This window comes from Ylistrum balloti, unplaced genomic scaffold, assembly GCF_031769215.1.
Source record: "Ylistrum balloti isolate Yb309-2 unplaced genomic scaffold, AGI_CSIRO_Ybal_v1 Utg370840, whole genome shotgun sequence".
Classification (NCBI taxonomy): domain Eukaryota; kingdom Metazoa; phylum Mollusca; class Bivalvia; order Pectinida; family Pectinidae; genus Ylistrum; species Ylistrum balloti.
Genome location: NW_026782484.1, coordinates 1,858,222 through 1,873,627, shown reverse-complemented (window position 1 = coordinate 1,873,627; position 15,406 = coordinate 1,858,222). Strand labels below are relative to the sequence as shown.

General features: G+C 36.6%; 1 protein-coding gene across 1 annotated transcript; it reads left to right on the top strand.

The window, feature by feature from the left end:
- Positions 1 to 1,839: 1,839 nt before the first annotated feature.
- Positions 1,840 to 10,383, top strand: LOC132558979 (mitochondrial amidoxime-reducing component 1-like). The gene is made up of 7 exons (XM_060223604.1): positions 1,840 to 2,069; positions 4,097 to 4,276; positions 4,638 to 4,812; positions 7,198 to 7,338; positions 7,679 to 7,740; positions 9,594 to 9,668; positions 10,266 to 10,383. The coding sequence occupies exons 1-7, from the start codon at positions 1,840 to 1,842 to the stop codon at positions 10,381 to 10,383; spliced, it is 981 nt and encodes a 326-aa protein (XP_060079587.1).
- Positions 10,384 to 15,406: the final 5,023 nt, after the last annotated feature.

Genomic DNA, 15,406 nt, shown 5'->3' with positions numbered 1-15,406 from the left:
TAAAGAGTACTAAACAAGGGAGGTAATAATATATACGGTAAACGTTCGCTGTTTTGATAGAATGACCGTGTTTGCCTTATAATTATAAAAAAAAATGGCAATTTTGATATGCATGATATAGGACAACTTATGTGTCGTGCAATATTAGCATTCAAGGTTTTTTAATGGTGTCCACATACACATTGATCGGTTCGTTGAAGTCAGGTCTATAAATCATGATGATGAATACACCGATAACACATTAGAGAGTGAAACTACCTGTACCTTATCGGTGTCACCGTTAAATGATACTTGTTTAAAGATACCAGACTCGTTTATATATAATCATAGTATCCGAAATACTATTAATCAACATTGTAATTATCATATTGTTTATGCACAGTTTTCTCAATGTCATTTCTATCCGTCAGCAACAGAAACACATCTCTAAGTAATCATAGCCAATGAGAAAAATCAGCAAAATATTTTGACTTGTCATAAAAAGAAAAAGGAACGAAGAAAATCTGGATATGTTGAGACACAAAGAGCCACGATTCCATCAAGTTTTAAGGTTCTTAAAAAATCAATTTTACATTTGTATATGTATTGCTTGTTTCGTCCAGCACACCGATTCATTTACAACTGTAATAAACAATATATGAAAAAAATGACCATCACATAAATTGATGAAAAGATGACTATTAATTAAAAGTGTGCCTCGGCACTGTTGACTTGTTTGGTTTATTTGTGTGTGGCAAAACATTGCACACAGAAAAACATACTGTACTATTTCATTACACTCAGTTAACTTCAATCATTCTATCTAAAATTGCACGGAAAACATAGATAATCTATATATCTATTTAAAATAATTGTTGTCAAGAACTGGAAGTAATCAATCTCCGGCTACCGCACATCTTGTTAATACGTCTGTTTTCGGTAAAATGCGATGTTATTAAATGATAGAGAAAAAATTAGTTGTCTGGTACATGTTGTAAACTAGTGACTGATGTTTTAATTGAAAAATATCAACTATATTGAGCAGTTGTCGAAGACCAAGCGTGCAATTTATCAATAAACATTATCGGAATGCACATGTATCATTCCATTTGGATAGTTTTGTATTAATTAACTGTTTAGATTTTAAATGTGTTCCTTCTTTCTCAAACCATGGACGTAAATATTAGATCTTAGTATTATACATACGATATAACTTTTCTTAAGTATTTTATAATGATAAAAATGTACATAAAACAGGTGTTTAGATGTCAGTTTAATAAAGCCTGAGACAGCAGCGTTTCGATACATCGACAAACATAAATAATCGGTTGGCCTCATGCTCCAATTCTAAAACACATCCCTTACAAAGTCAAGCAAAACCTTCTAAACATGGCTTTAAAAAATACAAATTTATGTTTTTATTTTGAAAGCAGCATTGATACAACACACAATTTAGCCAGATCGAATTGTAGAATGTATATATGTTTGAAATGTAGATCATTTTAATAATCATTATCATTAATCTTATTATCATTAAGTGGGTACGGTTTACATGCACCATATAATTACGCTATTATGCGACCAAATAAATATTAGAACTACACTATAAACCAACACTAGTTATATATTACCTTTTCCGGTAACAAATACAATGTATAACAAGACATGTACTTAGATATATCCAAGTCCATGATTGAACAAACACGTTTTTGGAATAGTTCGTTATTGATTCATATAATAGTTGCCGGAATTTTTTTATTAGGTCATACATTTTTATGTAACACCGCCTGCAGCCTATAGTCAGTGTGTTTACAAGTATCCGAGGAGACAGTTTTTAATTGCTGAATATATATTATCATTATGTCTGATAGCCAAAATGCTGTGGCTCTGGCCGCGACACTGGCCGGTGTTGCTGTATTTAAATATACGTGCTTTGCTTGGATGTCATACAAGCATCGAACTAGACCCTTCGAACTGGTAGGAACGATATCCGAGCTGAACGTGTTCCCGACCAAATCGCTTGGGGGCCTTCGGGTTGACTCGGCTGAATGCACAACTACCGGCTTAACATATCAAGGAGTTACAGACAGGTGAGACATTGTTTTTAAACGACGACATTGATGTAGTGTAATTTGTATGAAACAATTCACTCATTCAGTTAAAAGGTTTTGCAATATAATAAATGTATTATATATTCTTGCTAATCAACTTTTCAAAGCACTGAAATATTTGTCCTGTTATCAATTAGTGTATGCATGTCTTTAAGTAATTCAGACTTAAATGAACGACTTATGATTTACGACAATGACCTACATTCCAAGGTCACATGACATGCTGTAGCATTATGACCATAAACTTCCGAATATTCCATGTCAGTGGTATCACTTAGACTGATTTGGGGGAAGGGGGGCATTTAAGCACCCGGTGTTTAATTATAGTTGATACCGACTATAAACACACACTATGCATAACATGTAAATTTTTAAGATATACGTATTATTGTCAACCGGTAACACCTAAATTGAGCGAAACCCAATCTTATACGATTGAGTAAATCCTTTGTGACGTCCCAATACAAATTACAATAATGGTTTCGTTGCAATGAGACATGCGCAATGGCATATTTAAATTGAAAAGATTCATTTGTGGCGTTTCGTTGGCTTTTGTAAAGATAGTACAAGTGTATCCTGCTACTTTTCAATACCCAGTCATGTCATTTGCATGATTAGATGAAATGTAAACATCACGCACCAGTCACCAAAGTTATGTCTTCCAAATCAAAGGGCTCTGCAACTGAGGCTGTATACTCCGTCCTTTAGTAGTATAAACAAAGCCTTGTCTTGTCGAGAGCTTGAATAACAATGATTCGAATTCAGGTACAAAAAAGTGATGAAATTTAGCCTAAACAGAAAAATTGACCCACTGTATACGAAACTTTCCCGGATCGCGAAAAAGTTCGCCGTCATCTTTAAATTTTTGGATCGTGAATTTCACCAAGACTCTCGCGAAAACAATCACTATGGAATTGTAGAAATTTCATTTCCCGAGGATAAAAGGTACACATTTGATTTAACATGGTTGTAACCCTGATAAATACGAATATACACTATACCATTCTGTCTGATTTTTTAAAACAAGGAATTGTACATGAAATTTATGAAAGTATATTAATTATGTTTGTCCAAGTGTCAAACAAAACTTGCAAATAGGTGTTTTAAATCATCTCCTTAGTCACATTTAACACGTGCAGCACTAAAATCAGATACGTAAGAAACTTTGTACTATGAACGTGTTTGCAGTCTTTTTGCACGCTAGGGTCTTGTTCGTGGATTTCTACACTCATGGAAAGTGACTTGTCAGAATTTATGTCCACAATTTTGACCTTTCGAACTTCACGACACACGTATTACGTCACTACAAGGTCATACGCATCCTTATAAAAGAAAACTAAATCAGTTACTTTAAATACATTGTAATTTAATGAATCACGAAAAAAATTGTACATCTGTAACAAATGAAAATGATAATCATATTTATTACCATCTGCAACCAGTAGAGGCGATCTAATTTGCAGGACTCGTTTATTGGTCTAGGTCGTTCAAGCCTCGGTTTTAACTGTACTATCGGGATGTTTACTATCATGTAAGGGGTTTTGATTAGCTTCTTTATTTAAGGCCTGTTTGATTTCGGTATGACCATTCAAATAGGAAAACCACTACAACCACAACTTGTAGAAAGTTGAGATTTGACGAGATTAATTCTGACCAATGAATTGAATTAGTATTGAATGAAGAGTAGTTCTATTCTGTGCGAAGTTATTCCAGCTTATACCATGACGCGCGATGTCGTATATGATATCTGATATCAGAAGCATGTGACCACTACACGCTACTCCGGTTAATGTAATACCCGCTAGTGAGACTTAAAATTTATTTCCAGTTAATGTGTATTGTACTAGAATCATATATATATATATATATATTGTTATAAATCGTTAGCATGATGTCCTGTGTCGTACTCCGTTCTGATTTGATGTTATGAAGGGACAGCATTAAATTACAATATCAGCAATTCTGTTATATTGTACTGTATCTGGTACTCTCTTCCGTTATTACAGACACTGGGCAGTAGCAGCCAGCAATGGCGTTTACGTCACACAGCGCCAGATTCCGAAGATGGCACTTATTTCCACCAGTTTACAGGAAGACAACATGCTTCTGGACGCCCCTGGAATGCCCACGCTCAACATCCCTATCAACCCCAAGCAGGGACCCAAGACGTGGGTCTCAAAAATCAAGTATGGATATATTATATTTTGAGAATAAAACATCGAATTATGTGAAATATACAGTCCACTCGCCCACATGTAGAATCTTCCACATTATTGGCAATAGGTTGATGGCCCAATTTGGTATACGTTCCAGTGAAAATGTTGTGTTATACTAGTTAATTGAGTTATTGATCTTTAGTGATTTGGGATTCAGATATGCTACATACTGTTAATTGTATGGTATTCGTAAGTCAGTTTTCTTTCTTAGTGCCAAGATCAATTAGAACCATCCGATATATTACAACGCACTGAAGTTTCGTGATCTGACGTCCTTGTGAAATCAAGACGTTTTGAATATGGTATTATGTTTGTCTATAATTCTCTACAGAATTAAGGAGGAGTGGTCATCCTCTCTTGACCTTGGTGATGAGGCGGCCACGTGGATGGATAAATTTCTCGGCAAGACTGGACTTCGTGTTCATTTCTCGTCCCCAGAAATGGACAAACGTGACGCGTCTAACGTCACCAAATTATGGGAACACTACGCCAAAAAGGGCGATAAGGTAATAATGGCACGCGCTAGTGCACATGACTAGTCTTAACCAATGCAATTTCTTTCTTCGGTTTCTTAAAATACAGAGGGAGGGGAAAGAGTAGAGCAAAATTACTGGGTGAGAAGCGCTAGAGATTGGTTCTAATATACCATATTCCATGTCGTGAAAAAACAACCCGGTACAGAAAATGTGGTTTCTTATTCAACAACCGTGGTTCAACACTACAAACGAAAACAAATAAAGTTTGATGGCGTAGCAATGAATTTGATCATATACCAACCAAGTGCCTTATACCTTGGATACACTGAAATAATCCAATGCGGGGTAGTCCCGGGCAGTCCCATCATCCATCGCTTTCCAGGACGTCCTCCTGAGGTGCACCGGCTGGGTTGATCAAGCCCAACCAAGGACGGGTCGGCTCTCAGCGCTGCATCTTTTTTTTATAGACTGGTGCCAAGATGTTTTGGGCCCTCATTTCTAAACTTGCTAGATCACTACGGGCAGTGATGCCTACCTCTCTCCCATCACGCCAGTGCCTAGCATTGTGTCTGGTGACCACTCCACCGTTCTTCCCTTTTCCAGCTGGAAGCGACCTCTTCCTACCTGGTCGCAACTCACACCACTTTCGATCTGCAACATTGAGCCCCTAGTATGTAGATGTAAGGCTTTCCAAAATGACTGGTAAGGGAGCCCTCTGCAGCGAACCTCCACAGGCAGACGCGAAGGTCTCCATCCATGCAGTTGACACTCTTCCACTATCTGCTGATACTTCTGTCGTTTCCGTTCATTTCCCTCCTCCATTCTGTCTTCCCTAAGCAAGGTTAGCTCCACTATCACTACCTGCTTGGAGTTGCGGGACAAAAGCACGATGTGTGGGCGGAGTGTTGTTTAAACCACCTCTACTGGGAAACTCATTCTCTACTGGAATTATGCTATCATTTCCAGTCTCCTGCTGTTGCTAGTATCCCGCTTGCTTCCATACGCTGCCCTTCACCCTGTTCCAGATTTCACGAAATTGACGTATTCAGTTTAATGTTTGACGATGAAAAGTAGTACCAAAATGAATAAAAAACACATTAAAAACCAAAACAATGACATCTATTTAACAGGAGTCCAAGCATGCAAATTGTGACAGTATTTCTTGATTTTAATGAATATATCTAGTTATTTCAATATTTATGCAACATTCGCTGATATTTGTGTATAGTTATGTCGCGGATAAATAAAGTATGTACATAGGAAATTTATAGTTAAGAAAACGGATTGTGTTTGATTTTGAAAACTCTCCAAAATTAAGACTGAAGACAAACAGAGCAACACTTAGAAGAGACTTTTGCCGTTATGTTATCAAGGAATGTCATGGAATATAACATCTTTATATATTATCATATAAACATATCATAACCTCTTCAGTTCGAAAGTAGGGTCTTGAAAATCATCCCAACCCTCCTGAATCTACGATTCGTCGACCCAATTCATGTACAGTATTACTTAGTGCAAGATGTAGGAAAATCAAACCACATGGATTTTATTTCGTTATAAAATATAGGTATTTTATTTGTTGTATAGCTAGGGGATACACGTATTTCATTTGTTGTATAGCTAGGGGACACACGTATTTATTTGTTGTATAGCTAGGGGACACACGTATTTATTTGTTGTATAGCTAGGGGACACACCTGTTTATTTGTTGTATAGCTAGGGGCACATGTATTTCATTTGTTGTATAGCTAGGGGACACATGTATTTCATTTGTTGTATAGCTAGGGGACACACGTATTTCATTTGTTGTATAGCTAGGGGACACACGTATTTCATTTGTTGTATAGCTAGGGGACACACGTATTTCATTTGTTGTATAGCTAGGGGACACACGTATTTCATTTGTTGTATAGCTAGGGGACACACGTGTTTATTTGTTGTATAGCTAGGGGCACATGTATTTCATTTGTTGTATAGCTAGGGGACACATGTATTTCATTTGTGGTATAGCTAGGGGACACACGTATTTCATTTGTTGTATAGCTAGGGGACACATGTATTTCATTTGTTGTATAGCTAGGGGACACACGTATTTCATTTGTTGTATAGCTAGGGGACACACGTATTTCATTTGTTGTATAGCTAGGGGACACATGTATTTCATTTGTTGTATAGCTGGGGGACACATGTATTTCATTTGTTGTATAGCTGGGGGACACATGTATTTCATTTGTTGTATAGCTGGGGGACACATGTATTTCATTTGTTGTATAGCTAGGGGACACATGTATTTCATTTGTTGTATAGCTAGGGGACACATGTATTTCATTTGTTGTATAGCTAGGGGACACATGTATTTCATTTGTTGTATAGCTAGGGGATATATATATAGGTATTTTATTTGTTGTACAGCTGGCATTCTCCGACTACTGTGGCTATATGTTGATGTCGTCAGCAAGTCTTAAGGAACTCAACAAACGCTTGGCTGAGCCAGTGACAATGCTCAACTTCCGGGCTAACATAGTGGTCGATGGATGTGCAGCTTTTGATGAGGTTATTTTAACACATTAGTTACGCTATTACAAGAAACACGGGTCAATAAATACCTCCGTGGATTTAAGAATTTGAATGTATTGTATAACGCTATGTTTCGGTCATAATTCGTGTTTTTATGGAGTTTATAATTAGTCTGAAATTCAGCGTTCTTTTATACCCATTACCCTACCAAAACGGACCTCTGAATGTACTTCAAACGGTCGAGAAAGTTTGGAGTACACCGAATTTTTTATCATTTAAAGCGAAAGTACAATGACGGTACTGAAAATAATGTCAACCCTGTTCCCCTTGTATGCTAATGCATGATTTTTTTTCTAGATTTGTTTCTTAATTTCAGGATGATTGGGATGAAGTCAAGATAGGAAATGCAAGCTTCAGAAACATTGACGCGTGTACAAGGTGGGATATTATGTATTCTAGGTTACAATAGTGACAGTTTCTGTACCTGTACATGTGTTGTTTATGTAAGGTGTAACGTTGTGACAATTGTTTATGTAAGGTGTATCGCAGTGACAATTGTTTATGTACAGTTGTATCGTAGGTACAGTTTCTGTTCATTTACAAGTGTATCCTAGTGATAGTTGTTTGTATACAAGTGTATTATAATAGAATTGTTTATGTGTAGGTGTATCCTAGTAACAGTTGCTATTTGTATATTGGTGTAACCTAGTAACAATTGCTGTTTATGTGCAGGTGTATCCTAGTAACAGTTGCTATTTATGTGTATGTGTATCCTAGTAACAGTTGCTGTTTATGTGTAGGTGGATCCTAGTAACAGGTCGGTGTTGTTTTGTGTAGGTATATCCTAGTAACAGGTCGGTGTTGTTTATGTGTAGGTATATCCTAGTAACAGGTCGGTGTTGTTTGTATGTAGGTATATCCTAGTAACAGTTGCTGTTTATATTTAGGTACATGTATATCCTAGTAACAGTTGCTGTTTATATGTAGGTATATCCTAGTAACAGTTGCTGTTTATATGTAGGTATATCCTAGTAACAGTTGCCGTTAATATGTAGGTATATCCTAGTAACCGGTCGGTGTTGTTTATATGTAGGTATATCCTAGTAACAGGTCGGTGTTGTTTATATGTAGGTATATCCTAGTAACAGTTGCTGTTTATATGTAGGTATATCCTAGTAACAGGTCGGTGTTGTTTATATGTAGGTATATCCTAGTAACAGTTGCCGTTAATATGTAGGTATATCCTAGTAACAGGTCGGTGTTGTTTATGTGTAGGTATATCCTAGTAACAGGTCGGTGTTGTTTATATGTAGGTATATCCTAGTAACAGTTGCTGTTTATATGTAGGTATATCCTATTATATATGTAGGTATATCCTAGTAACCGGTCGGTGTTGTTTATGTGTAGGTATATCCTAGTAACAGGTCGGTGTTGTTTATGTGTAGGTATATCCTAGTAACAGGTCGGTGTTGTTAATATGTAGGTATATCCTAGTAACAGTTGCTGTTTATATGTAGGTATATCCTAGTAACAGTTGCCGTTTATATGTAGGTATATCCTAGTAACAGTTGCTGTTGATATGTAGGTATATCCTAGTAACAGCTCGGTGCTGTATGTGTAGGTATATCCTAGTAACAGCTCGGTGTTGTTTATGTGTAGGTATATCCTAGTAACAGGTCGGTGTTGTTTATGTGTAGGTATATCCTAGTAACAGGTCGGTGTTGTTTATGTGTAGGTATATCCTAGTAACAGGTCGGTGTTGTTTATATGTAGGTATATCCTAGTAACAGGTCGGTGTTGTTTATGTGTAGGTATATCCTAGTAACAGGTCGGTGTTGTTTATGTGTAGGTATATCCTAGTAACAGGTCGGTGTTGTTTATGTGTAGGTATATCCTAGTAACAGCTCGGTGTTGTTTATGTGTAGGTATATCCTAGTAACAGGTCGGTAACATGTGTCCTAGTAACAGCTCGGTGCTGTATGTGTAGGTATATCCTAGTAACAGCTCGGTGCTGTATGTGAAGGTATATCCTAGTAACAGGTCAGTGTTGTTTATGTGTAGGTATATCCTAGTAACAGGTCGGTGTTGTTTATGTGTAGGTATATCCTAGTAACAGGTCAGTGTTGTTTATTTGTAGGTATATCCTAGTAACAGGTCGGTGTTGTTTATGTGTAGGTTTATCCTAGTAACAGTTGCTGTTGATATGTAGGTATATCCTAGTAACAGCTCGGTGTTGTTATCGCCTGTTTTTTTTATCTAGGTATATCTTAGTAACTTTTGTTTACTTGCAGGTGTATCCTAGTAACTGTAGATCCATTCAAGGGTGTAAAGAGCAAAGATGAGGAGCCACTGACAACACTGAAAAAGTTTGTGTCTTTTCATTGATTCAAAACTTTTAAACCCTTTTAGCCATGACATGACAAAATTTTAACTACAGTGTAATAAATCTCCAGGTTTGTTGAGAGGTAGATAGTCAAAACCATGGATGTTTTCTACACTCTGAAAAGAAAAGGACGTACTCCGTACGGATTTGATGGTTAAACCAGAATTCCCGTCAACTAAAAAAACAAACAGCACAAATGTCTTGGGGATGGCGGTGGGGGAGGGGAGAGAGTGCGAAAAAACCTAGGGCACCTTGTATTACACAGGGATATAAGTTATTCAAATCTTTAAAAACAATTATGAAACCAGCTGTATTACCTTATCTTAATCGCAGTTATTGGCTCGGATGGTTGACCGCAAGGGTCTTGTGGTATGGTAAGTGTCGCGTCACATATTTTGTCTTCTGATTGCAGATTGTAAAGTTTTAAGTCGGTCACCTGTTCTTTACCTCTCCTTGAAATACTATCAACCAATTACCCTTATATACATTAATAACATCCCGGACCGGGCGGACATTCTTCGATTCGTGTGAAAAGTCATTTGCCATTTATTGAAAATTTATCTTTGTTGTTCTCCGACAGATTCCGCCTTAAACCACCATATGGACCTAAGCCATGTCTGGGAATCCATCTTGCCATGGATAGCAAGGACACCATAAGTGTAGGCGATGCCATTTATGCGAGGAGGAAGCGGAACTAGATAACACAAATGATAATAGGCTTATTATTTACTTCATATCATTTAACAAAAATAAGGCAATATAAAGTTTATTTTTATAGAGTGTTTTATATAAGGTATACAATTTAGCTGGCAGAAAAAAAGTGCTTTTACTAATTAATAATCCATTTGTGTGAAAGAAACCTTTACAAAATAAAACGGCATTTGAAACGTAACTATAAAATGAAATGTCTTATGATAGTAACATCTTTGTGTATAAGTGGCGCATACCCAACCTGTTAGGAACACAATGGAATTTATCTCCAAACGTACTTGTTACTGGTTCTCATGTCCCTGTGTATTATCCCATACATAACACTTAACATTTGATATATATTATTTGTAGATGTAGGATCTATGATAAAATGAAGTACAGTGTTTGAGAATGTGAAATACAGTATTTAGGAATGTTTCTTTCATATACACAAACAAATTTACTTACCTCTATATGAATCACGAATATCAATTATAGATCTGTCACGTGACTATGCAATTACATATCTGCCATATGATATACAATGATATTAATTAGAGATCTCTTTTCGTGGTGATACTCCACACCAATGCAGAATCCGAAGGGAGGGTGTAGTATTATTTGTATGCAGCCCGATACCTTTAATTTTTTTTTATAATGTAAGATTTAAAATAACGCCTACATGTTATCCTGCCAATCAGTCTCAAAAAAAGACATCGATAAGAAAGCATCAACAAAAACCCTGATTTGAAATTTGGTTCGATAATTTGTTAAAATTCAAGACACTTGTTTTTTGTTGAGACATTTTATCGTGCTGATGCGACTTAATTATGTATTGTAATATGAACAAACAGTTATCAGCAGTTGGATTGCATGCGTACAATATAGGTCTTCCTTGTTTAATTGAAGTCTGTTGTTTAATATATATATATATATTTACGAATATATATCATACAGCTTAAGGTATATTTTGCTGCAATGGCACTTAAACTCGTGCCGATTTTTTAGAAATAAATATTTCTACCATAAGACGATTGTGTGTGTTTTTTTTCTTTTTTTTTTTAAGAGAGAGGCGGAAACACTGGATGAAGGATAACGCTACTAATTAATATCCGATTTCAACGAGGATAAAGCAGTGTTCTGTTGTACCCCAGACCAGTATAAGATTTGGGAAATCTCCTTCCAGTTCTCAAAACTAGCGGTAACGAGAACTGTTTAAGGACGGACGGATACAGGGCGATTGATCATCCCAGCCTACCATCCTTTAAACCATCTGATGACGATGGGCTATAAGTGCGCTTTGGTGGCCACCATTATTTTGTCTTTATCTGTCCTTTAAATGCTTTTTCTCCTGATCTTGCTCTTACACACCCTAGATACTCCACGGGCTACGATCACTTTCGCTCCCTGCACCCCTGAAATATGTCATCGCAAAATTGAAGGCACAAGCGAAGTGATTTGATTAATTCCAGGAGAAAAAAGACCGATCACAGATGCCCCTTTTGAATGTTAGATATTAATAACCCCAGTTAAAATGTCAAATCCAAGATCGTCGCCTATCGTCCATTAACTTTTTGATGACTAGTTCCGAAATCAATAGGGCAGAGTTAGGGACGAAGAAGAACATACATACAGAATCTGAGAAGGATCCATGGTGTATTTCTCGAGAAATAGCGATGACAAATTTCCAGTGTCAAAATCTATGATGGCCATATCATTTGTCAGCTATTTTGTTCATTTGATCTGTCCTAAAATCAAAGGGACACAACTAGGAACAAAGGGTAACCAATACTTGAAATTTGAGTAAGATCAATTTAACACATCTGAAGCGATATTAACAATTGTTTACGGAAGGACCATGGACCAAAATGATCTGATGCAGGCTTATCCTGTCTAGACCAAATAAAAAGGTAACATTAATTTAGGTCATCTAGCCGCTTGATCACTGTTAGAAAAAGGCGTGTGAAGACAGACAAGGGTCTGGTTTATCGAGATTATTGTCACTTGTCAACTTAGGAGATGGCTTCAAAACTACGAAATTCCAAGTTAAAAGACTATGTAGGACCTAAAGAATAAGCAATCGCCATGCAAGTTTTAGAACTGATTACTAAAGAATTTGATTTCCTCCACGGTGACCTGTCTTCCTCCAGGATTCTTCAACTTGGTTATAAGAACAAGTAACGCTGATCAGGGCACCTGTTTTAGCGATGTGTCGGTAGGCCCATATCTAGGATTGATTAACGAATTTCGGGATGCAGTCCACGCACAGTTTGAAATTAGTTTATCAAAGTGTAAAATGGTTTTTCTGAGAGATATTCTAAATGTGTCAGTTTTTAAATCATTTGCATTAGACGAAGTAAAAACTGCGAAGAAATACACCGATTCGACCCGGAAATCGTTCCTATTGTTGATAGAATTCCTACGGTAATGTTGTTATAGGCCCTACAACAAGTAAACAATCTCTCTGAATCAAACATAAATACAACAACAACTATGTAACAAGTCGGTTGACAGAAGTTCTTCTCACTCTAGACACTTGATACATACTTTAACTGGATGATCTGGAAATCACAATTGATAATTATAGCTACATGTACATGTAATGGAAATGGTTTGTTTACATATGTAATTTAGGTATTTATGGAGTTATCTTCACATCTGAGAAGTTCAGAGTTCATGAGGTCTAAGGTCACTGATGCATTACAGTACTAAAATAGCAAATGGCATGGAGGAAAACTTCCAAGGTCATGGTGTCAGATGTCACAGGTACAATAAAGGTTTTAAATAGCTAAGTATTTCATAAATGGTTGGTACTTTGTAACGGTTAGTATTGTATGGGTATACGGATGGATTTCTGTGAAATTTTGCACACATATTATACATAACATATTCTGGTGTTTCTGTGAACACCATTTGTCAGTTATTATTGTACTATTATGGGATGGTCACGTGGACTGTTCAAATCTCCTTCGTCCATCCATCCATCGTTTAATCCTTGTCTTTGCTATTTCTGGAGCAACACACGATGGATCATGGTGGATTCCAATATGAAGGTTACTCTTGGTGTCTGGTAATGGAAAAAAAAATACTTTTTTTAATTATGTCTACCGTCAAACGGAGGGGGGGAGCTGATGAAGTTTATCTACGTGCATTTCCTTGATGATCGTTTACTGTTGAACATCCCTTAGTTCATTTCAGAATGCATGGAGTTAAATGCAGACACACACACTCACACACAAACACACACACACACACACACACACACACACACACACACACACACACACACACACACACACACACACACACACACACACACACACACACACACACACACACACACACACACACACACACACAAACACACACACACACACACACACACACACACACACACACACACACACACACACACACACACACACACCTGTTACTCCAAGCAAAAGGAAGAGTCACAAACTAACACGGACATGCCATTTAGTTTATGTGTACACTTTAACATGGTGTATAGCCTTCTGATCTCCAAGAGTTACTTCCCTTCGTGTGTAGCCATAATCTGGATCTTTACTCGTAAAAAGAAAACAAACAAAACATGTACAGCACACGGCTCGGATCGCTATTTTGCAAGTGATTTCTTATTTAGTGGATAGCGAGATTTTAGTATTTTCAAAATCTTCTGTTTGAATCGAAAGTGCAAGAATTTCTGTTCATCGGTCGGTCTAAAAATAAACGTGCAATCATAGTTACTGTGTCTTAATATAGATTAAAGATGGGAAATGTACTTGAAAAGACAAATCAAAACTTGAATTTAAAGGCCCAGTTAATGTTTGATATGTGACATTCTATAATCACGAGGAGACATTGAAAATTGAGATGACATTTTATCGAATTTCCAACACTATCAAGTAGGAATCTGTGTCACTTACACTAGCTTGTACCCCATCGGCTGTATTCATCATCAACAAAGATAATAAAGTCGGATTTTGGTCAGTAATCGCCGCAACAGACATGATAAGAGTATAAGCATTTACCATCATTTGTCCAATTTGATTTTTAATTGTTTCGGTGTCAGCGCACTCTTGTACCAATTATTAGAATGGGATCTTAAAATTATCCGATCTCCCTGTATTTGGTTCTGTTCCCTAATAGCTGGTACATGTATACACTTGGAGTCAAAATTGAATTTGAATTTGGGAAAACCCGATCCGTAATAAATGAGACTTGCCAAAATCCAAGATATTTTTTCTTATAATTGGCTTTTGGATATAGTTAACTGAAACACGGACCTTGGATATTGTGATGTACCATCCTAAGTTGTCCTGGAAATTAATACATTGAGGAAATGTAACCAGGAATAAATAGTGATTTATTACTACTAAAATGAAGCTGAGATGTAAGGAATAAACAAGGAAAAATTGGAAAAGTAGCAAGAAATCTTTAACATTTAGTCAGAGGAGTGATTGTTTACAAATTATTTAGCTTCTTAGGTCCAAACTTTAATTACTTTTTTAATACTTGACAGAGATATACGTAAAATCAATGTACTCTGTGTGACCATAATTGTACAAGTATATACGAATATGAGTTATCCGTCTCAGAATTGTTTTATTTGTGCGAGCCTAGGCGAGCGAAACTAAAAGCTTCAGACATGTTCCAGAAATTTTATGTGAAATAAAAGCAAATTTCTCACACTTCACATAACTCAGAAAAGTTAATATTTGACAGCTTTTGATGTTCAGTCCATGACGTAACGACATTGTCCAGATTATAATACCATCATCGATTTCTAACATCAGAAATGAAAATTTGCTGGAATATAATTCATTAGTGACTTTTTTTTAAAAACGACAGCTGAGTATTTTTTACTGGTCGATACACGCAGCAATATGTCTATGATGTTCTCTTCTAATAATCAACCTCCCTGTCTGTCATAAACCACTAAACACGTTGTACATGTGGGGTTATTTTATTTTTCAATTTTAGAGACGATTGATATTTTCTGTGTTATCGAGGTACATCCATCCTTATTTG

Bases quoted from the DNA above. Each gene is read 5' to 3' on its own strand.
- LOC132558979 (XM_060223604.1), top strand. From the start codon at position 1,840: ATGTCTGATAGCCAAAATGCTGTGGCTCTGGCCGCGACACTGGCCGGT. The intron at 2,070-4,096 runs GTGAGACATTGT...CCGTTATTACAG, and splicing joins TATCAAGGAGTTACAGACAG to ACACTGGGCAGTAGCAGCCA. The intron at 4,277-4,637 runs GTATGGATATAT...AATTCTCTACAG, and splicing joins ACGTGGGTCTCAAAAATCAA to AATTAAGGAGGAGTGGTCAT.